A 23,022-nucleotide genomic window follows, 5' to 3' on the forward strand; every position below is an offset into this window, starting at 1 on the left:
TTTTCTCCAGTTGGGTTCTACTGGGACAAATCAATCTACAGTTAAAGTAGGGACAAGCAAATAAAACGGAAGTTACGAGGACAACCCTTTTTTCTCGCAATGGTCTTTCTTTGTTGTGGTTGTGGGGAAGTTGTTGAACAGCATGAATAACTAATAACAGCATGATGAAAACATGCATGATCAACACGGGTGACTAGATAATTGGAAAAATCTCGTGTTTTGTACACTCATCAACTTCTGCCTGTGCAGATTTCCGGGGCACTAAATTATCTATTTCCTTTTAAGAGAAAGTATTACGATTGGGTCAAATTTCCCATTTTCCAAGTTTTCATCAGAAGAAGCCTCCTCACGTTTTTTCCCAAATTGGTCTGTGTATCAAACTGATTACTCAAAACCGCTAAAGACGGATGGTAAGTGTTACAACAGATATGCGCACTACGGACGAATCAAATCAGCGATATTATCCATCAAGGCGGATCTAACCACATTTCCGCAATCTATTAGTGTACAAATTACACGTTAGTTTTTCATAAAAAAATAATAAAAATAGTTAGAACTTCACTTTGTGAGAAAAACTGTCACAATTCTGTGAGTGTACGCTTTTCACGAGGTTTTCTTTTGTATCACCACCACATGAGAACGCGTTTTTCCCCGTTTAAAAAGCTAAAAATCATTACGGAAAACTAGGCTTCTAGGAAATTAGGCTACGAACCATCTTCTAAAACTGCGTGACTGTCCCAGGTCACGACAAGAAGTTGTTCGCAGTCCTGAGTGACATATTGCAAAATTATGGTAGGCAAATACTTGGAGTGGGGGAAGTTTAATGTATTTCTCTATTTATCTATATATTCTTAGGGGTGAGTTTAGGTATATATTAAATGGCGATAAATGATCATGTGACGTAAACAATTGTTTTTATCTTTTTCTTCTTTTTTTGATTGATTAGTTTCTTCTCTTTCATTATTTTAATGTTCTTATATAACTTAATCGATAGTTAAATTATATATCGATAATCATTCGCAATAATCGATAATATTGATCAATAATTCAAAAAGCTATAAATCAAAATATCAAGATTAAATTACCTTAATCTACTGTAACAACTCACACGACTTGCTGTTCTCAAGATTCGAGCTCATTAATATTCTAGAAACTCGCGAATATTTGACGCCGCCTCACCAACCAGCTACAGTTCGGAAAATCTTATTTAATAGAATTAAGAAGAAAAGAAAATTGTAAACTTGATTGAGTTAAGTAGTACTTCCTGTATGACTGATTTTTTGACTCAGAATTTTGTTGAGACATCCTCTATTATGAACACTTCAGCGAAGTATCAAATTTCAACTTCTTGAAATTTTTCATTTTCGAGGTGGGTTCGAACTGGAAGCGAGCACACAGATAGACCAATTTGTAAAACTGCTTATTGTCAAAACCAGGAGATCTCAAAACCTATTCTTCCGGTGTAAAATCAAATTCGAATTACGATTACACTATCATCTCTTACTAGAGTAAAAGAAGATATAAATATCCTTAAAAAAATCGAAAAAAGTTCGATCGATTTAAACCCTATTACATATTTCCTCCATTTTATACTATTAACTATTAACCATTAAATAAAATCCGAGACCTAGACACTGGGAATCGAATCCACTAACCAACAATACATCTTAGCATTGCGGGTCTAGCCTATAACCGCCTAACATACTTTACTATAAATTTCTCATATTAACCATTAAATAGAATCCAAGACCTAGATCGGGAATCGAACCCACTAACCAACAATACATCTTAGCTTTGCGGGTCTAGCCTATAACCGCCTAACATACTTTACTATAAATTTCTCATATTAACCATTAAATGAAATCCAAGACCTAGACTAGGAATCGAATCCACTAACCAACAATACATCTTAGCATTGCGGGTCTAGTCTCTTAACCGCTCGGCTATCGTGGCGTCTAGCAATGCATCTTTATTGCCAGTTGTTTCCGGCAACTTTTAAAGAAGCAAGAAGCTATTTATTGGCCATGATTAAACAGTAGGCCATATCCGTTGCTCTAGTGATCATCAGATACATAATTAGTCTTTTAATATAATCATTAATAAAGTAAAAAAAAAAAAATTTAAGGCAATACATACATTACTTATTTTTGGCGAATTGATGTCCTTTTTACGTGAATAAGAGCTAAAAATACGTGAACTGTTCATGTTTAAACGGAGTTGAAAGCTGGAAATTTAGTGGAAAAATATTTATTTCCGTTAGGAAAAACTGCCTAAAAACACTTTTGGTATTAGTTAGGAAAATGCTACTGAAGGGAAATTATGCCGTTAAATCACCACAGTTTTTAAAGTTGTTCTGACATGGCAAAGTGCTCGCACACGGGTTAAAAAAAAATAATCTAGGAGGCAACGCGTGCTTTTCTCTGCACCCCTTCTCCTTCCTAAAAACAAAACCGGAAGGGTATTTAGGTATTGCCACAGCATGATACGGAAATGTATGGTTTATTGTGAAAAAAAAAAAAAACAACAAACAAATCTAGGCTGTTTTCTTAGTGTGAGGAACCTCTGTATATAGGTGAACGCATATCTGCAGAGATATAACCATACCGGAAGTATGTATTATACAAAAAAATAAGGTCGCGTTCGTGACGATTAGAATTGACAAGGATGATGGTATCGTGTGAAGAGATATGGCCAGACTGAGAGATGAGCATTTCTATCTACTTTGATCTACTATTGCAATTAAATCGCTAGGAACTCTGCGCTAATCGAAATTTTTCGATCCTTGATTGATGAGTGATAATGATAATTGAACGGCATTCCGGAACTAAGGTGCCTCATCATCCTGAGAAAGGCTGGTACACCAATCTAGTGAAGTACTTTTTTCTCTTTTTTTAAAATTTTAATCAATCTTGATCAATAATAAACCACCCTAAGAAGAGCACAATAACAGACGACATGATGCGACACACTGAACTCAGCTCCTAACTCATCGGTATTCTTCAAATTTGGAAGATTTGACCTCAAAATTAAACCTAACCATTATTACCGCACATTACACTGAAATGTCTACCTCAAACTCTCCCAAAATTACACTACATTCTCTTAGTAAAATAGCCAATTTCATGAGGCAGGCTATAAGTCCAACAACCAATCATACGTTGCGGACACACGCGGATAGCTAAAAACCTAACTGTACTATCAATTTCTTCAAATCAAAAAAGCCAAGATCAAAAAAAGGAATCTGTACGAATCTCAAAACATCTTTATTTTTAAGGATTAAGGGGGGGAAAACTGTGGTGTCCTGAGGGACCTATATTGGGCCGGAAAGTGGTCACTTTCTGTATATAACTTCCGCCATATCTGAGAGAACATAGAATCTGGATGATTTGAAGGAAGGTGTTTTGTGGTATCCAAAATCTGGTAACTGTGCAAGTATTTAAAAATTCTGTTACAAGATGTTCTGTAGACTAATTTTCAGGTGCCACCATGTTCAAGATTAAACGGAGTCGTCAAAGTAGTTCTTATAGTTGTCTTAATTCCGCCGAAGTCGTTGAAGAGGCTCTAAGAGTAAGTGAGTATTTGAATACACTAAAATATTTTTTTTTTTTTTTTAATTACAGATAGATTTTGGATTTTAAGTTCTCACCGGAAATATCTGTTGCGAGTTTTCCTAAAGCCGGAAGGAAGATCAAATTGGTCTGTGTGTGAGTGTGTGCCCACCGAATTACATTTTAAGACCACAATGAGACACCAAATTAAGTTTTCTGGTAAACTTAGTTAAGTTTCATCACTTTGCTGAATAGACTTTTCAATGTTGACTTCCTTCCAAGTTTCATCAAAATGAACTTGTGCAATATTGAAGTGAACCACCCTTTTGTACCCAAAATGAAGAGCTAATGTGGTCGAGATTTTTTGACTTCTTCCGGCAGAAAAACGCTTGCCTTCAATCTTTTACCAGGAACATCTTATAAGATTTCCAAGTCCAATCAGACTGGAAGAGGATGTGCTTCTGTTCAGTGGGGACCACAATGACTCGCTGGATCACTGTTCTGAACACCCTAGATATATTTATTTTGGTGAGATATGACTGTGGTAACGCTGAAACTCGCATCAGTACAAATCGTCTCCCATTTAACTCTCTAGTCTCAAGCATTACGTAAATGTTCTTTGTATTGTTATACAAAGTTTGATTGTTTGTGTTATTAGGCTGGGATACCCTCAGTATCCACTGGTGGCTCGTTCACTTCCCCCCTGCGCTAGTCGTTCAGCATAGCTGTTCCCTATTAAGTGATGAATATGGTGGTGTCTTAAGATGTACACAGCCACAGGAATTCAGTAGAATATGAAGAGAAGGATATGGAGAGAGTCTACTTCCCAATAAGGGCTAGATCAGTACTTAATTTAAAATAAAACTTTCATTAAATTTAATATAATAAATTATGGATTAATATTCCAATTTATAATAAATATAATTAGTTATACTATACATAAACAAAGTGTGAGGACTTACTCAATGCTCAGGGCTTAGAGAGTCACACAAGGGTTTAACAGATAGATGTTGTCTGCTACAGGTTTGCCTACCGACTGGATGACAAGGGGCTGCAACAACACGGCGTAAGGTGATGTTAAATAGGGGGAATCGATTTCTAAGTAAGACCACGTGAGGGGGTTTCCACGGACCACGTGACATTCCAAATAAAGGGGAAAAATAAAAGTCCACCACCCTACTCTTTCAGTATTCATTCATCTAGTTTGGGTTTGGGTTAACTTTCCTCGTTTCATTTTCCCGGGGGGATTTCTACCCGCTTTTCACGTGAGCGCTTCAATCTTGAACACTTGAATTTATTTTTGTTTTTGTCTACAAATAGGTTAAATTTATTAGGGAGTCTTGCTGGAGGAAGAGGAAGTATTGCATTCGGAAATATGCAATTTTCTTTTCAAATGTGAAATTTTTTTTTCGTGAAAATTGATTTTTAGAAAGAAGTTTCGAGATGTGACTCTCCCCTAAAAACGGGCCTTTCTTTCAATGATGAATGAATACAGAAATAAATATTTCGAAGTTTCGAGGAGTTTCTAGGAGTTCCAAGGAGTTCCTAGGAGTTTCAAGAAGTTCCAAAGAGTATCAAGGAGTTTCTAGGTGTTCCAAGGAGTTTCTAGGAGTTCCAAGGAGTTTCTAGGTGTTCCAAGGAGTTTCTAGGAGTTCCAAGGAGTTTCTAGGTGTTCCAAGGAGTTTTTAGGAGTTCCAAGGAGTTTCTAGGAATTCCAAGGAGTTTTGGAGTCATCTGAAAGATCAGACCAGTTTTTTTTTGCTTTGAAGATTGCATTATATTACATTTTAGACTCTCGACTATTTGATAACACCTCGATCTTGTAAACTATGTATCCTTCCAGAGTTAAAAATTGGGATGGATCTCCAGATTTTAAAAGAACCTGCACAGTAACACCAGTAGTTTGGTAACATGTGTCCTTCCAGCATTTTTAGTGAAAAACCCCGGTTTTCCCTTTGGAAATGAAAGCTGGATTAATGGTCAAGTCTTTGACCGCCTGCTTTAAATCCTTTACTTCCTATTCGTTCCTCAATCAATCAAACAGATCTCCTTTTGCCATGACGGTTGAATGATGTTTCATTTCCAAGTACTTACTTTTACCTTCATAATTGACAGGATTCCTCCCTAGCAGTAAACTCTAGAACTTGCCTGATCCATATTCATGATTAGGCACCTAACAACGTAATAAAATCTCAAATTGAGTCATAACCACTCAGACAATACGAACGTGCACGGACATGACGAAAGCTAAATTTAGAACTTCACTGTCACAGAGCTAAATTTCCACCCCTCTTCTTGTCGTTGAAAGTTGTATTTTTGGTCGACAGAGTTCGTGTCTTAACTTTTCAGTTTTTCCTTTATCGTGGGGATAAAAATAGCTATGGGAAATGGAAAATGGGAAATATTCGTTGATATTGTGCTTTATCAATTGTTTTTCTGCTCCTTCCCTGGGAGCTTCTTCTACTTTGATTTCTTCCTCTTCTTCTTCTTGGTCTCTGATATACTTCATAGTTTGAAGGTGCCTTCAGTAATTTCTTCCTACTTGCATTTCCTACATTCTAATTTCCTTTTTACCAGATCTTCGATGACTACTCAGGCATCTCTCTGTATTTTCCCCGAGTCTTTTAGATCCTGCATTGTTGCTTCCTGACCACTCTCTATATCCATCTTCCTCATATTAATAAAAAAATGGACTCTTGAGAAAAGGTAGGAGCAAAGATTTTTCCCGACTATTTGAAGGATGAGGCGCGGTACCTGCTCTAAAAACTCTAAATCTAATCACCCGTTGTCCAAATATTCGGAGAAAACTATTCCTGTCCTTTTTCACCTCAATTAAGTTAAATTTTATTTAAGAAATGGCTGCACACAAACACACACAAGCCTTGCAACAAACGAATACTATAAGCGTGGGAAAACTGGCAATAAACTTGCAATTTCCTTGCCTTTGTGAAAATTCTTCAAGTTAAATCTTTTAAGGGCCGCCAAGTTTGTTTGAAAATTTGTCTCAAGATATACCATTTTAGGGACAAACGTTTCTTTTACAAAACATTTAAACATCTATGCCATAAATCTGGGAATAATTTTCATGGATCATTTTCATTTTCATCTGGACTTTTCTCACGAACTTACTGGTGGTCCAATTTTCATTTTTAAATCAGATTATTTCCAACAATGAAATATATAACTTTAGTTTTTTATCATAATTAAATCAAAATCAATATTTCAGATCATTGAATTTAATACGAAACTTTACTAAACATTTTAAACGAATTCTATGATATTAGATAGTTCTAAAACACGCTAACTACGAGTTATTATTCTTGATTAAATCATTAAAGATGAGAAAAGTTAGTTGGTTTAATATAGGAAGTTTTATAATTATGTAAACAATAAGTTTTACTTCCGTTTTACGGTAAATGTTTTAGATTATTGATATAGGCAGTGGTTTCTGACGTAGAAAGATTTACTGTTTCCTGTTGCCAATGCTGCAGCTTAAAGCTTCTTTTGGGCGGGAGATGTTACTAACTTGAGAATCGTACATTATTTTAGCTGAAATAATTGATTTTAAGTTGTGTAAAAAATAACTGAATATTTTTACTGAAGTTTGTTCATGAGGGAGCCCTAAAATTGACGCAAGGATTTGGTACTATACGGGACTGTCAAACGGATAAATTTACATCGTATTCAATCCTATCCTACAATACAAAATCCTGTGATGCATAGACAATGATCCCCATTAACATATCTATCCTAACCATTCATGAGAATCCCCATCGTAACTAGCTCCTCATTCTAATCCAGTGTCAACAAAGACCTCTCAAGTTCCAGTAACCTGCCCAAGACAGTTGTGAGGAGCCGTTGGCAGTGCGGGACTATCTAGAAGCCTGAAGAGAGCCAGTAGCACCCTATTAATGACCTTAATGACCTATTAGGACTATCAACGCTGTATAGACGAGTGCAAGCTCATAGTTTACGCGCTAGCCTTAAGCCAGAAATTTTTAGCTTTTACAACTCCTTAAAAATGGCCACCCTTAAATTGAGTGGTATGATCGTATTGGCACTTTAACAGGAAGCCATTCACCCACTACTCGCAGAATATTTCTCTCAAGAAAAAGTTTTTCCAATTAAGTTTAAAGGAGCTACTTTTTTTTTCTCGAGAAAACCAACTTAAAGGTGGAAAAACTCTATCCTGAAAAAGAGTAACTTCCGGATTAATCGCTAAATTAATGTCAACTTCCTCGGTGAGGCTCAATCGAAATTAAATTTACAACTTCCGGGGATTTTTTATGAAATAGGGAAACTTTAAAAACCGGATATTTAACCGGTGTAAACTGTGCACAATTACTCTACTAGCCAGAGAAAGTAAATAAATTATCCAAACAGCTGATTCAATATTGAAATACAAACATATAACCTTTAATTTTTAAATGGATGATCCTCTGAGAAGGTTATTATTTATGGAAGCAGAGCAATTATTTACATAAATATTAAATATTTTTTTAAATAAATTAATAACCATTAATTAATTATATTAATAATATTGTAATAATTATTAATTAGAAGCTACCTGGTTAGCGCTGAAGTTCAAGGACATTGTGTCTCATATTTCCCAAAAATACAGTTTGTATTTTGATAATTCAAATTAATGTAATAAATAATAAGTTAAATGAAAGATTAATCACTTAGCGGGCACAATAAGAAATTATCACGAGTTAATAATGGTTTCTTTAAAATTCTAAAACAAGTAAAACCAATCACAATAAGTTTAATAAAGAACTCGTCAACTATAAAAAACCAATAACAAAGTCTGTTTAATAAGAATTATGGTAAAGGTTTCTTCTTACAAGTGGCGTACGATTGTAAGAGGTAATGGTCGAGTGGTTGCTAGGTTACCAACTATAGTAAACAAAGACGTTGTTTTATCAATGTTCTAAAGGAGGTTAACTTATTTTTCACTGCATCAGGTTTTTAGTACGGTCAGTCTTTTAGTTGGTGTTTGAACGGAAATGATGTGTTATAGTAAGTAGAATTTAGAAATTTGTCGTGATATTACGTGTAAGTTAATCTATTTTAAAAAATTTTAACACTTAGGTAATGCTTGAATTTTTAGTTTTAATGAAACAAATAAGAGAGCTTGAATTAGTTATTTTGAAGTTCGGACTTATTTCTTGAACTTATAAACACAACGCCTCACTCACAGGGGGCTATTACTTATTCAGATCTTTTCAGATATATGTGAGTCAGTTTGATGTATACAGGGTTAACCAGTAAGTATTGTCCATAGGCCTACTGTGTGAAAGTACATCTAAAGTGGACTTCAATGACGTAATGACCAACTTCCACTATTCTTGAGTGACGTCACTTTAAATTTTTTCCAAAAATCATTACTTTCTTTTCCAATAAAAATGTTATTACTCAGAAAGTTTTAGTCCGAATTCGATTCTGATGACAGGGTTAGAAAGACAGAGATCAATTTTCTAAAAAAAATTGATACCATTTCGAAGCATAAATTATTCTCCAAACAGCCTCAATCTTCCTCCTGGATACTGGAGGAAGATAAAAGTAATCGAAATTTTTTTGAAGAAAACTCGTTAGGCCCTTATGGGGATCATTATCAGACCTAGGTGCTGGCCACTTTTTAGTAAAAGTTTCCTTGTCTAATGTGGTACTTTCTAACGGTATATCATTTTCCAGGATTCCTTTTATCTTCGTACCAGAAATTACGTTTGTTTTACAAGTTAAAACGTGTTCACTAACAGCTAGCACGTCACTCACAAGAACAGTGGAAAAAATGAAGTTGGCCAATACGTCATTGAACTCCACTTTAGATGTACTACGCACACTGGGCCTATGGACATTGGTTCACCCTGTATATGTACGATGATGAGCTAGAGTTGGCCTCCGGGCTGTGGCTAAACCTACGTCAACTTTTCTCTGTTGAGGCCCTATGTTGAATGTTTGAGAGGAACAGTTTGATTGTTTGTATGGTTAGGCTGGGCTACCCGTAGAGATGCCAAGATCCCTGAAGAACTAGCTAGTCCACTTCCCCCTTGCGCTAGTCGTTTAGCATAGCTGTTCCCTACTAAGCGATGAATATGGTGGTGCCTTAAGATGTGCACAGCCACAGGAATTCAGTGGAATATGAAGAGAAGGAAAACCATTTAAAAAAGGGTTCAAAACAGCTGAATCCTTCCAACAGGAACTCAGCACTAAAATAACTAAATAAAAATTGATGTTAAATGAGGAAGAAAAGGAATAAAGACTAATTTTTAATGGAAAGAAAATAGGTTACTGAAAAAAGACCCGTTTTTCACAGCTGTGGAAAGAGATGCAGTTGATAGTTTACAAAAGATGAGAACAATGCTGAAGGTTAGGGTTAGGAAGTGTCCAGAAGTGTTAGAAGTGTGTAATCTTAGGGCCAATAAGAAACGGAGGTGAGTATATTTCAGGGTTAAATGAGAAATTAAGGGAACTCTACCTGGAGCAGAATTTGGTAGGCTTGATAAGCGGTGTGGAGGTTGGTACACTGTAAGAATGAAGGAACCCCCAAAAAAAATTCAGGTGGGGCTCCTGGAAAGGCAAGGAGAACGGCATTAGAAGTCTGGGGGGGGTCCAGCTTGAAGTCTTAATGTGACCCAGAATTTTCTTACTAACAGCCCAGTCCGGACCCACGATAAGCATTTTAGACAACTTATCTTTGTATACTGTATATTTTCAGTTAGTAAATTATAATTGGCTAATGATTACAATTTTGTTTTTTTCCAGGGACAAAGTGTGGCATCCGGGACTCCTGTACAAACTGAATCAAATCCTCTCCAGCACCTTCTACCTCTTCCTTAACTCCTCTGCCTCTACTTCAAAGATACGACGCGGAATTCTCAGTCAGAAATCTATCCCAGCTGGCGTTCCTCAAGGCAGTATCCTACATTCTATTTACAGAGTAGACATCTCTACCCATCTTAAAGCAATGATATCCACTTACGTTGACGGTATCCCGCTGTTTTATTCAAACATCTTGAGCGCCCACGTAGCCACCCTAAATATGCAAGAATACTCTAGCTCTAATTATTGACTGGAGTTCGCGGTGGCGAATAAAACTAAAGTGGTGACAAAAACTGATCGACTGTAGAGATAAACTGGGTAAGTCCGATATTAGAGCTCCCACCCGGATGTTAAACTAATTTGGCACCAACAAACTCATAAGATAATTAATAAAATAAATAAATGAAATATTTCAGAGACATTTTTAGAGAAGTTGATAAAGATGAAGAAAAATTCATCTCGTCCTGGAAATCCGTACACCCTCTTACTGGAGAAAGGGAACCTGCCAGCAGTTACCCTTCCTACTCCAGACAGAAGATATTACCCCCAGAAGCAAGAGGGTGCGTGCATCAACCTTTAGTTAGGCAGCCAGTTGAGAGAATACTATTGGCGCAGAGTATCGACCGACCTACCCGGTGGGAGTGGTCCAGATCAAGGGATGCTGCTTGCTGGTTGGACATGACCGCCTCTATGGAGACCCTGAACAATTGGAGAGGGGGGGCCCTACCGCCTCCAACAGTTCCTACCCCCATTACCAACACACACACTCACCAACGCAGTTAAATTGTGTTTATCATCTACCCCACACTAGACTTACAGACTGGTTTATGGAATTTCCTATCAGATCAGTTTGGATTCTCGTGTGGTAATCAAGGACTACTTGCAGACTGGAGACAGAGACAAACAGCAAAGTTGTCCAGAGAGGACTGCGTGCTGGGGATCCTACACAGGTGTTTTCTCCAGGTAACTGTTCATCAATCATTTCCTAATCAAGCTCACACATACACGCACAAATAATTTACTACTACTATTCTTCCAGGTTTCCCTGGAGAATTCCCTTCAAACTCCGATCATTTGAGCCAAAATTTTAATTCTCATCACTTTAGGAAGGAGTCTTTTCCCAATCCCTTATTCACCGGAACTGTTTGCGAGAAAAACTTAAAATAAGGAAAATTCTATTTCAGTAAAATTGGGCTTCCGCTCAGTGTATTGTCATCAAGTTTGGAAATTCAGTCTCAAACGGAAATGGTCCTTTAGAGGAAAAACCATCCTTCTCACCCAGGAAATTTTCCTGGAAATTTTCTTCGGTTTCAAGTAAAATTTATAGATTCTAGATATGTCCAAGTAGCGCACAAAGTTGAAAGGAAATCGATGCACCGATTTAATCTAGATTTTTCTAGATTAGAAATTAAAAAAATCTTTGTCCAGTAAAGATGCATTTCCGGTTAATTTATTTGCCGTAGAACTTGAAAAGTAATATTGTTTTTAATTATTTTGTGTATAAATATATAATAATCGAAATTTCAGCTGATAATAAGCATTCACACTACTAAATTGCAAAAACATTTTTTCAGCCACTAATTAAAGAATAATTTATTCCAGAAGCCAATCTGATTACCTCCCAAACTCTAAAGTAAATTGTAAGAAAAATTTAGTTAAATCACTTCATTCAAACGCAATTGGCCGACTTCTTAAACTTCTATTAAACTTGATTATTACCAAAAAAATTCAAGGACAAATAGACATGACAAGAAATTCAAGGACAAATAGACAAGAATCAATTTAAACTAAGTAATGGTACTTGCAGTATTGGGTAACAGAACAGTTATTACTAGGGAACGGATTCGTATGTATTTACATATTTTTTTCTAGGCAATTTACAGACGTTTTTCAACTAGAAGTATTCATACTGACACTTTTTAAGCCGTTTGAGTCTACTTTTATTTCACATATTTCCACATATTTGGATGTTATCGCATATTTATACATATTTGATTAAAATAAATAAATATTTCTACATATTTAATCAAAATATGTACATATTTTTTCATATTTTTCATTTTGGGCATATTTTCATAATTGGGAGGTGTTTGACAGGAAATGTGAACCACAGACTGCAGGGCTGTGAATCACAGTGCGTACAATGATTATTGTAATTTACACAGAATGCTGCTAAACAGTGACGGGCACTTGTTAGTTCTTTGAAGTTGTCTGACGTTGTCTGTTCTTTCAGCTCGTTCGTTGAAGTGTCCAATTCATTTCGTTCGGTCACTTAGTGTATTCTTTTTTGGGTGAAATGCCACGAACATCGGCCTCAAACAAACAACTGGTTGCTAAATATCTTCGCGAGTTTCCAGCAGAACTTTTTCGAAGTGATGGAGACATTTTGTACTGCACAGCTTGTGACAAGCGCGTTTCTTGCTCTCAACGTTTCCAAGTCACCTGATCGCACATAGAGAATAAAAACAGAAAGAAAGAGAGGACGTCCTATCAAGCCTTCCTTACATCTCCATCATCAAGTAAGTCTACTCTGAGTACAGATCTGTGTCGGGCTTTGGTTAGAGCAGATATCCCTTTCCACAAACTTATTTATAATTGTAAAAATGTTCTTTTCTTGTATAAATAATTAGAACTTGCCCCCCCCCCAAAAATCCATTTTCATAAAAAAATGTCCATTTTACTTAAATATTCCAGAAAATATTTTAAGAAAATCACATATTTTCCACATAATTGACGAAAATAAATGCATATTTTAATTAAATATTTGGCATTTTTAAATACATAAAAATCCGTTCCTTTTGCTAAAATATTTAATAAAAAATTGTATATAATGGGGGTTTTCCTTTAATAGAAATATAAATTTAAGACTGAATTTGAATTAATCATTTTCTTTCACTTGCGCCAAATCGATTAACTTCCTTAATCACGGTAAAAATTGTCGTGATAATATCGATATATTCCATTTTATAATTTTAATATGTCGTTATATTATAAAAGATACATCTGCAGCAATACAGTCTACATCGTTTATTTGAATCTATTGTTTAACAGGAAGTTTAAAAAACAATATATACTAGTTTCTCATTTTTCTCAACTTTTTGTTTTATGGAATTGGAATCGATTTGGCGCAATTGAAGCATTCATTTCAGTCGGATATAGGGTATAGTTACAGGAAGTTACATGTTGAAGACATTCCAGAAAACTTAAGTAAAGTCGAAATCTCTACTCCTTAAGTGATTAGTCTACCCCCTGATAATGGATGATAATAGGCAACCGGAAAGAGATGCAGTAAATGTGCGCGCTAAGACGGAAATAAAAAACAATTATCAACGATATTATCTAGCACTGCAAGGATTCTAATTGACGAGATTACCGACTTGACAAGTAAAGTAAGTAAAGTAAAGTAATTGCCTATTTTTTCAGACGGGCTTTACGTCCAACAACCAAATTATTTGTCATGGAGGAGGCGACTAGCTAACATACTTTACTATAAATTTCTCATATTAACCATTAAATAAAATCTAAGACCTAAGACCGGGAATCGAATCCACTAAACCAACAAAATCTTAGCATTGCGGGTCTAGCCTATAACCGCCTAACATACTTTACTATAAATTTCTCATATTAAACCATTAAATAGAATGCGAGGCCTAGACCAGGGAATCGAATCCACTAACCAACAATACATCTAAGCTTTGCAGTTCTCGCTTCCTAACCGCTCAGCTACCGTGGCGCCTTACAGACTGGACAATGGAGGAATGGCACTGTAATGATGTAATGATGTTCGTTTACAATAAATTGGTGTGAGGGGGTCTCTCAAATTAAACTTGAAATCTCAAAATACCTAGTGCAATCGTATTAAATAATAAGTATTAACGTCATTTGAAGGGAGTAATTGTGAAGCTAGTAATAAAAAGGGCTAAAACTCGACTTAATGAGATGCATTATATATAGTATATGTGTGCACACAATTGGCGCGTGCAACAAAAGATAAAACAGAAATCTGATAAGACTAAAGTCAGTGCTTATCTCCATTCAAAGCGGAAACTGGCACGCTAAAATAATATTAAAAGTCAACAGGTTAGCTGAAAATCTGATGGTTAACAGCGTGAAGTTACGCGCATTCACTTTGTACCGGATGTGGGACAAGAAATCCGTGCGTTTGTTTGAGTTTGTGTTTTTTTTTTCCAAACACAGTCAGAGGAAATTACAGAAACCAAAGATTGAAGGAAATCTAGGTCTATTGTGAGCGGTAAGCCCCCCCCCAGCGTGCAACCCCAGTAACATATTGGGAAATTACAGGGGTGACTTGGCGGGGGGATGACCCCTGCCACATAGGCAAAAAAAAATGAATAAGCCGAGAGGGGAGAGGTTTATGTCGCCCGATCTCATTATTAAAGCATTTGGTAGACATATCATAGTCAGGATGATATCCTACATCGTGTCTGGGGTGCTGGCAGGCTGACCAGCATCCTTGTGCCCTTCTCTTACATATTAACATAGTCATGATTGTTGTTTCTTTTTATAGTCACGCTAGGTCCAGGGTTTACTGAGATGCTTTCTTACAGCAGAGTTTTCCAACAAAGATGTATCGTTTTTCCTTCAATTGCAGACGCTTTTCTTGAAAATAGAACTTTAGTCCATGACTGCAATAAAACTTTGCCCTTTTTTAATTTTTGTTTTCTTTTTCTTTAACAAGATTACTTATTCCGTCGTGTACAGGTTTTCATTTAAATCAAGAGCAAAAAAATTAAAACACGTTCTTTTAGTTTCTAAAATTATTTAACTGGTATAATTTGCGAAAAGTTAATGGCGCCACGGTAGCCGAGCGGTTAGAGGCTAGACCCGCAATGCTAAGATGTATTGTTGGTTTAGTGGGTTCGATTCCCGGTCTAGGGCTTGGATTTTATTTAATGGTTAATATGAGTAATTTACAGTAAATTATGTTAGGCGGTTATAGGCTAGACCCGCAAAGCTAAGCTATATTGTTGGTTAGTGGATTCAATTCTCGGTCTAGATCTTGGATTTTATTTAATGGTTAATATGAGTAATTTACAGTAAATTATGTTAGGCGGTTATAGGCTAGACCCGCAAAGCTAAGCTATATTGTTGGTTAGTGGATTCAATTCTCGGTCTAGGTCTTGGATTTTATTTAATGGTTAATATGAGTAATTTACAGTAAATTATGTTAGGCGGTTATAAGCTAGACCCGCAAAGCTAAGATGTATTGTTGGTTAGTGGATTCAATTCTCGGTCTAGGTCTTGGATTTTATTTAATGGTTAATATGAGTAATTTACAGTAAATTATGTTAGGCGGTTATAGGCTAGACCCGCACAGCTAAGATGTATTGTTGGTTAGTAGATTCGATTCTCGGTCAAGGCCTTGGATTTTATTTAATGGTTAATATGAGAAATTTATAGTAAAGTATGTTAGGCGGTTATAGGCTAGACCCGCAAAGCTAAGATGTATTGTTGGTTAGTGGATTCTATTCCCGTAGTCTAGGCCTTGGATTTTATTTAATGGTTAATATGAGAAATTTACAGTAAAGTATGTTAGGTGGTTATAGACTAGACCCGCAAAGCTAAGATGTATTGTTGGTTAGTGGATTCTATTCCCGTAGTCTAGGCCTTGGATTTTATTTAATGGTTAATATGAGTAATTTACAGTAAAGTATGTTAGGCGGTTATAGGCTAGACCCGCACATCTAAGATGTATTGTTGGTTAGTGGATTCTATTCCCGTAGTCTAGGCCTTGGATTTTATTTAATGGTTAATATGAGAAATTTACAGTAAAGTATGTTAGGTGGTTATAGACTAGACCCGCAAAGCTAAGATGTATTGTTGGTTAGTGGATTCAATTCTCGGTCTAGGTCTATGTATTTTATTTAATGGTTAATATGAGAAATTTATAGTAAAGTATGTTAGGCGTTTAAAGGCTAGACCCGCAAAGCTAAGATGTATTGTTGGTTAGTGGATTCGATTCTCGGTCTAGGCCTTGGATTTTATTTAATGGTTAATATGAGAAATTTATAGTAAAGTATGTTTGCTAGTCGCCTCCGTTCAAGACACCTAATTTGGTAGTTGAACGTTAAGCCCACCTGAAAAAATAGGCGATTACTTTACTTTTACTTTACTTAGTGAAAAGTTAACACCAAAACTTGTTACACGGTAAACTTATTCACTAAAACAGAATTAAAGACATTAACATAGACGTTTGTTTGCAGGAAATGGAGTGTCTAGAAGAGATGTTTCCGAATGTAGGTCCGACGCGAACTGAACGAGAATTTCCGGTCATAATTCACAGGAAAAGGTAAATTTATTTTTCATTCTCTGCTTAAAGATGAAAAAAATAACAGCCATTTTCAGTCATTATATATTTTTATAATGCAGGGGGACCTGGAACTCTGAGCAGACAAGGCAGAAGACACACCAACCCTTTAATGATGTAAAATATTACATTGTCAATTAGCCCTGAAGATGACCTAGTCACTAGGTCGAAAGCTCGGCATAATAAAAAATATATCATGACTGAAACTGGCAGTTATATTTTAAATACAGTTACCAAAAATAATGAACAGTAATTAAATATTTAATAAATTAATGGAAAGAGAGTATTTTATTTAATTACAGCTGCCTTTATGAGTAGACTGCATCTACTTGTACTTCCGTTAGAAAACTAACGGAAACATTTGCGAATAAAAAAAAAATCACTAACAACTTGAAAAACCTGTACTGCAAAGTGTCATTTCCGGCGCTGATTTGCCTCAAGTTAATACTCAGGTGATGATAAAGTACATTACACCGTGATGGCACGTTAGAGAGAAAGTCTATTATTCTGGAGAGAATGTATCTAATAAAAGTAATAGGACTTATGCAACAAGTATAGCAAATTGACGGTAAATCGTTATAGATGTTATCGAGATAGAAATAAATCGATAAATCCAAATCTAGAAGTGGTAGATCCATCAGGCAGATTTTTCTTACGATTTCTCGTATAAGGCTATTTCTTTGTTCTGTTTCGCAAAACGTAGAGCAAATCGTGATAAACCAATTATCTAGCGAGAATGTTCGGCAAAAAGGAAAGATTAACAACTCGAATACAGAACTTCCACTTCCGATTCATAAGAGGAAATAACAAAGTGGTTTTGAACACGACTTCCTCTTCAATAAATTCTCAAGTCTCCTCTCCCCCCCCCCTAAACTTCAAAAAAGAACTTATTTGGCTTCACTCTGAAGGTTCGCTTTAATAATGGGATATTCGAGAACATCATGGAACCCTGTCTTGGACATCATGGTTCATGAATAGAACACCATGAGCGGAAGTCAAATTCTCTACAATAAACTGATGAAGCAGTTGATGGATGGAGATTCTAAAATGGTCTGAAATATGAAAAAAACCAAAAATACTAGCATGGGATTAAACCAGCGATTCTCAACCTTTTTTTGGCTCGCGTACCACTTGGTAGTACCAATTCATGCTAAATTGTACCACTTCGTAAAAATGATTGTATTTCGTGAAATTTTGTTATTCCCGAGTGCTATTATTTTATTATTATTATCTATATTTGTATAGAGTTACCAATGTATCTGCTACAAAGGAGTTCCAAGTTCATGTTCACTTTATTAAACTTTGTAAAGTGTAAGATCTTAGTTTTAAAACTTGTTTTAAATAATTAAAAATTGCGTTCATATTTTTCTCTTCAAAAATTATTAATTAATTTACAAAGTTCTTCTTTAAGGATTATTATATTTGTTTAAAGGAGTGGGATTCTAAAACTTGTTTAGACTGGGCAGCTGATAAACAATTAATGTTTCCGGCTCGTTCTTATTTACACATTAAACAATGATCTTTGGGGTTTGATTGTACAAAATTACATTATTGATTTTTAAATTTAATAACACAAGGGGCCACCCCAGTCTTATTTCAGAAAGAATTCTTATAACTTGAAAAGAAATGAACATCTTGTAATAAATTGTTGAGAATTCCAAAATATATTAAACATATTGTTATTTAAATCAGTTAAGTGTAAATATACCTGTCTAAAATTATAGAAATATTAGGTTTATGATATAAGCATTCTAATGAGCCCAAATCTTCTAAAAATTTATTTCTTTTAAGCATTCCAACTACCTGTAAGTACCAATTAAATTTAATGTAAGCTTGGATAGGAGCTTACTCCATTACAATCCAGTCTCTTTAAGCAGATTTTTACATCAGTTATCATTTAAGTTCTGTCACACATGATAATTCTATTAAATTTTCTTTAACTTCATATTGGAAAATGATGTAGCTTTTCCTAAATTTTCTTTATAGAAGGGGGGTTTGAAATCCGAATTATCATTTGTGTTTTTACGGGTTTTGGGGAAAATACTCCATGAAAGACAATTTTAATCCTTGATAAATGTGCTATTATATTTTCTCGTATTTCTTGAGACAGACTAACCTTATCATACTGTACATATTAACAACTTTACCGTATAATATTATTCATTAAAATAATTTTTATATACTCGTATTATAGGGAAAAAACGTTTCTATGATATTTTTATGGTTTAATTTTTTATGTCCTGTCCGCCATTATTGATTATTTTTCGTGTACTACCACAGGTTGGGAAACGCTGAATTAAGGCAACGACGTTATCCAGAACTGTGGATCCAATCGCATTTACGGAAACAGAAAGATTGATTACTCTGAGTAAGACGGAACTCTTAATTCAAGTGAATGTTTTCATCCTGACTCCGAATTTCAGCGACTCATAAATCCTTAATAATATTATAAAAGTGATAGACCTATTACAAGATGCTAAAAATGATATTTCCAAAGGAAGTCTCCTTTACCAACCTAGTTGCGAGAATAGATGGAGCCACTTTCATGGTACTTCCGTTTTTTTTTTGGGGGGGGGAGGATTTTGGCCTAAATCGTGTTTAACCAGTACTGTATATGTTTGTCACATATACGTAAATCGCAGCTCGCTAAAACGTACGCGTTGAAGTCACCTATGGATGTTAGCGGAAACGAGTTAATATTTAGATCGTATTTTGTTCCAAACCTGACACTCCAATTCAAGAATTAATCCCGATCGCTCTTACCGCAACTGTAAGAAGGAAGTAAAGGAGTAGAACTTCCTGTGATATTCATACATCTTTTCCGGTGAATGATTACACCCTGGGGAGGACATGTGTTTTGATGGAGAACGACTACGACATTCCAAGATATAGGAAGATGTTTCATATATTCATCATCCTTTCTAAAAAAAAAAAAAAGGGAAGAAGCTGCCCTATAAAGGGCTCAGCTCGCAATGAATGATGTAAAACCAAATACTGTCCCATTTCAGAATGGTTTCTTTAAAAAAAAAGAGTAAAAGTAAACCATTCGTATGTATGGGAAGTGCGATGCCATCTATATCACTGGCTGTTCAATATTTGAGTAGCCAATATCTTTCTAGATGTGACGGTGACTAGTAACGGACACTACGTCATAACTCTGCCCACACTTCAGGCTCTGTGATAGCTGGGGGTGTGGCAGTCAGCTACGAGATGGGATTTCCTTATATGCCATTGAGTTACTTTTTTTTTATTATTCTTCAAATAAATAATATATGAAGATAGCGTATTAGAAATATTAGAATATGTTCTTGGCACGTGGAATAAAAATATCAGATTTAAATTTTTAAAATCTGGCATTCAAATCACACGACTTTTGATTCACGATGGACAGCACACCAAAAACGCTAATTCTTTTAAAAAAACTTCTTCTTTTTTTGTACTCAGGGGACGCTAAAACTTTATTTCGGGTGGGAACTAGATTATAGGACTTCCTCTTTTTTGCAGTAGATTTAAGAGAAAATAAAAATAGTCCAAGCCGGACACTAATTCCTTCTTCTTTGGTCCCCTCCACAGAGAGCGCAACGAAATGAACGGAGTAAGCGGAGGCGTTGGCACTGGAGGAGGAGGAGGAGGTCTGAGCCGTGAAGAAAGGCGCCGAAGACGACGAGCCACGGCCAAGTACAGGACAGCGCACGCCACCAGAGAACGTGTTCGCGTGGAAGCCTTCAACGTAGCGTTCGCCGAATTAAGAAAACTATTGCCCACCCTACCGCCGGACAAGAAACTGTCCAAAATAGAGATACTGAAGTTGGCCATCTGTTATATCGCCTATTTGAATCATGTGCTCGATGTCTAGCCGGAAATGGCCGCGTGGCCCAGTGCTCAGTTATTATCTGGGCGCCACGTAGGCGATTTGTGAAGTTTTTTGGTCATATTATTACTTTATTTCTCTCTCTCTCTCTCTCTCATAGAGTTTATGACGTCACTTCCTCTCTAGCCCTCTAAAATGCCGAAATTCTAAACTTGCATAACGTTCGGTCTCTTTAGATCTTATTTCCTTTACCGCAATAAGGTAGGCAGTGATTCTCAACCTTTTTTTTGTTTTGTCGCGGCGGCGCACTTTTAACAATTTCAAAATTTGGCGGTCACTAACAATAAGTTTAAAAGTATTTTACTTATCCCATAACTACACTGTATAAAATAGTTTATGTTTATTTTCAATATAAAATAATATGTTCTACAAAAAACAACAGTATATGTTGTTATAAGGGATTAATTACAAGTTAATATCTCCTTAACAAAAACTTACAGTTTTAAAAGTTAAGTATAAGGGTCGATTAAACATCAAAAGGTACACAAATCAGCGAGTACCCAACATTTCATTAATATTCAATATCAGTTTTTAGAATGTATTAGATGTCACAGACCCTTGTGCTGGCCTTTTATCACCCATAAATATTTTTCTGTTAGAATAATAAAAGATGTATCTCATCATCATAGTTTTATAAAGGCATTTCATTTTAACTCCTCTATTCCAAATTATTCTTGTGATTTATCTTTATTCTGAATAATCATCACACGCACTCGCATATTAAGGAAGAGAAAGGGAAAGTTAGAGTTGGTCTTTTACCCTTGTAATTTTGATAACAGTTTTAACAAAATTTTACTCTTGAATTCGTCTTACGTGTGCAAAAATTACATAGTTTACAACAAATAAATAATACTTGTATTTATAATTCATTAATTTTCAAACCTTAATTTAATAATACTTGTTGTTGTTATAACCAACTAAAAATATGCATATCTGTTTTATATTACATATATATAACATTGTGAGGAGAACACCTAGACTAACAATGTAATTGAAGAAAACTACATTAACGTTTAATATTAACAAACTAGATTACAATAAGAATACTTTTAATGAGAAATTTGAGCTTGATGTTTTTTTGATAATTACAGTTTATATTTGGTCGTATAAATGATAATGCTATTCTCATATCGTCTTCTACATTTAACAGTCTCCGATCTTTTTTTCGTTTTATGTTGATTAATACTGAACATCCGAATTCGTACAAATTAGTAGTAGAAAATTGTAATAATATTTTTAAAGCTTTTGTGGCTATAATTGGATAATAGCACCTAATAATGTTATTCCAAAACTGAATTAATTAATCGACTTAAATGAATAATAATAAATGAATAAATGAATTAATCGACTCTTCCGAATATTTTGAAATTAAATCTCGATTATTACGTACAAAGTGAAAATATTGTATGCATTTATAAAATTTGGCGGCACACTTCAAAACTTTTTGCGGCACGCGACACAGTGGTTGAGAATCACTGAGGTAGAGGGGATTTCCTTTGAAGCTCTTCTTTTTTTTAAAGCTAAACTTTTTTTTTAAGAGCTTTATTTTGAAAAATCACTTTAAAAAAAGCTCCACACTGTAAGCTCTATTCATTTTAAAACGTACAGCCATTAAAGCTGAATCAATTTTTACCAGTATCGATCTTAATTAATAGAAACGATTTTTTTGGGGGGCAACGTCATTTCCCTTTATATTCAGTACAAAATTATTAAAATTAAAATTTTACATTATACTTGTAGAGAAGAGTATCTGTATTTTTGTAAATTTATCATCATTATATTTCCGGATTCTGTAGAAAGACCAAAACGAAGAAAAGTTATTATTTGATGTGATCTGTTAGATCTAGGTGGCATTGAAGTGTTATTGTTTTACCTATTTAAGCATTCGTATGAATTAATTTAAAAATATAGAATGGTGTGCCAAAATGTTTATGAGACAAGTGTCAAATAAAAGAATTTAATTATACTAATCAAAGGTATCAAAAAAAAACTTTTGTGAGTTCCTATAAATTAATTATTGAGGCTTAGATATCTTAGAATTTAGAATGTAATTAATTGTAAATTTATGGAATAATTAAAGAGATGAACTGTGTTTATTGCTGTGCAATATAATAAAATTTGATAATAGAGTATTACTAATTGCATTTCTTTATTTGAAAACAAGAGTAACCTGAGGGTGTTGGTCTAGTGGTCAAGAGCATCGCTTCGTATGTGGAAGATCGCCGGTTCGAATCCCGTGTGTGGCTACTTTTTATTTGTTGGAAAAAATTGTTTATAGTAAAGAATGTTTGCTAGTCGCGTCGCCTCTGTCCACGATACCTAATTACTAGTTGGACGCGTTAAGCCCCGCCTGAAAAAATTGGAGATTACTAGAATAAGCCAATGATAACGATGTGAGCGAAATAATTTTTACAAAAAATAAATTAATAAGGTTCAATTTGCTTTTAATGATA

General features: G+C 35.1%; 2 protein-coding genes across 5 annotated transcripts in view; one reads left to right on the forward strand and one right to left on the reverse strand.

Annotated features, from left to right (window-relative positions):
- The window catches only part of LOC141461006 (uncharacterized), a 463,946-nt gene that overhangs the window by 29,096 nt on the left and 411,828 nt on the right, over positions 1-23,022 (reverse strand). The window contains exon 1 of one of the 3 annotated variants that reach the window (XM_074141604.1): positions 8,116-8,294. The exons of the other annotated variants lie outside the window; for them this stretch is intronic. Coding sequence (XP_073997705.1) covers positions 8,116-8,142 — 27 coding nt within the window. The 5' untranslated portion in view covers positions 8,143-8,294. Of the gene's footprint in view, positions 1-8,115; positions 8,295-23,022 lie in introns of those variants that run through there. 3 annotated transcript variants of the gene reach the window in all.
- LOC141461007 (helix-loop-helix protein 1-like) lies at positions 8,479-22,944 on the forward strand. 2 transcript variants are annotated; one of them, XM_074141605.1, is made up of 4 exons: positions 8,479-8,567; positions 10,314-11,333; positions 16,595-16,680; positions 20,272-22,712. In XM_074141605.1, exons 3-4 carry the CDS (start codon positions 16,598-16,600, stop codon positions 20,552-20,554), a joined length of 366 nt encoding a protein of 121 aa, XP_073997706.1. In that variant the 5' UTR covers positions 8,479-8,567; positions 10,314-11,333; positions 16,595-16,597; the 3' UTR covers positions 20,555-22,712. The 2 variants fall into 2 exon arrangements, with proteins under 2 accessions (XP_073997706.1, XP_073997707.1); XM_074141606.1 differs by lacking the exons at positions 8,479-8,567; positions 10,314-11,333 and adding an exon at positions 11,364-12,889 and having other exon boundaries at positions 20,272-22,944.

Source organism: Rhodnius prolixus, unplaced genomic scaffold (genome assembly GCF_049639745.1).
Source record: "Rhodnius prolixus isolate KJV_2025 unplaced genomic scaffold, Rpr scaffold_6, whole genome shotgun sequence".
Classification (NCBI taxonomy): Eukaryota; Metazoa; Arthropoda; class Insecta; order Hemiptera; family Reduviidae; genus Rhodnius; species Rhodnius prolixus.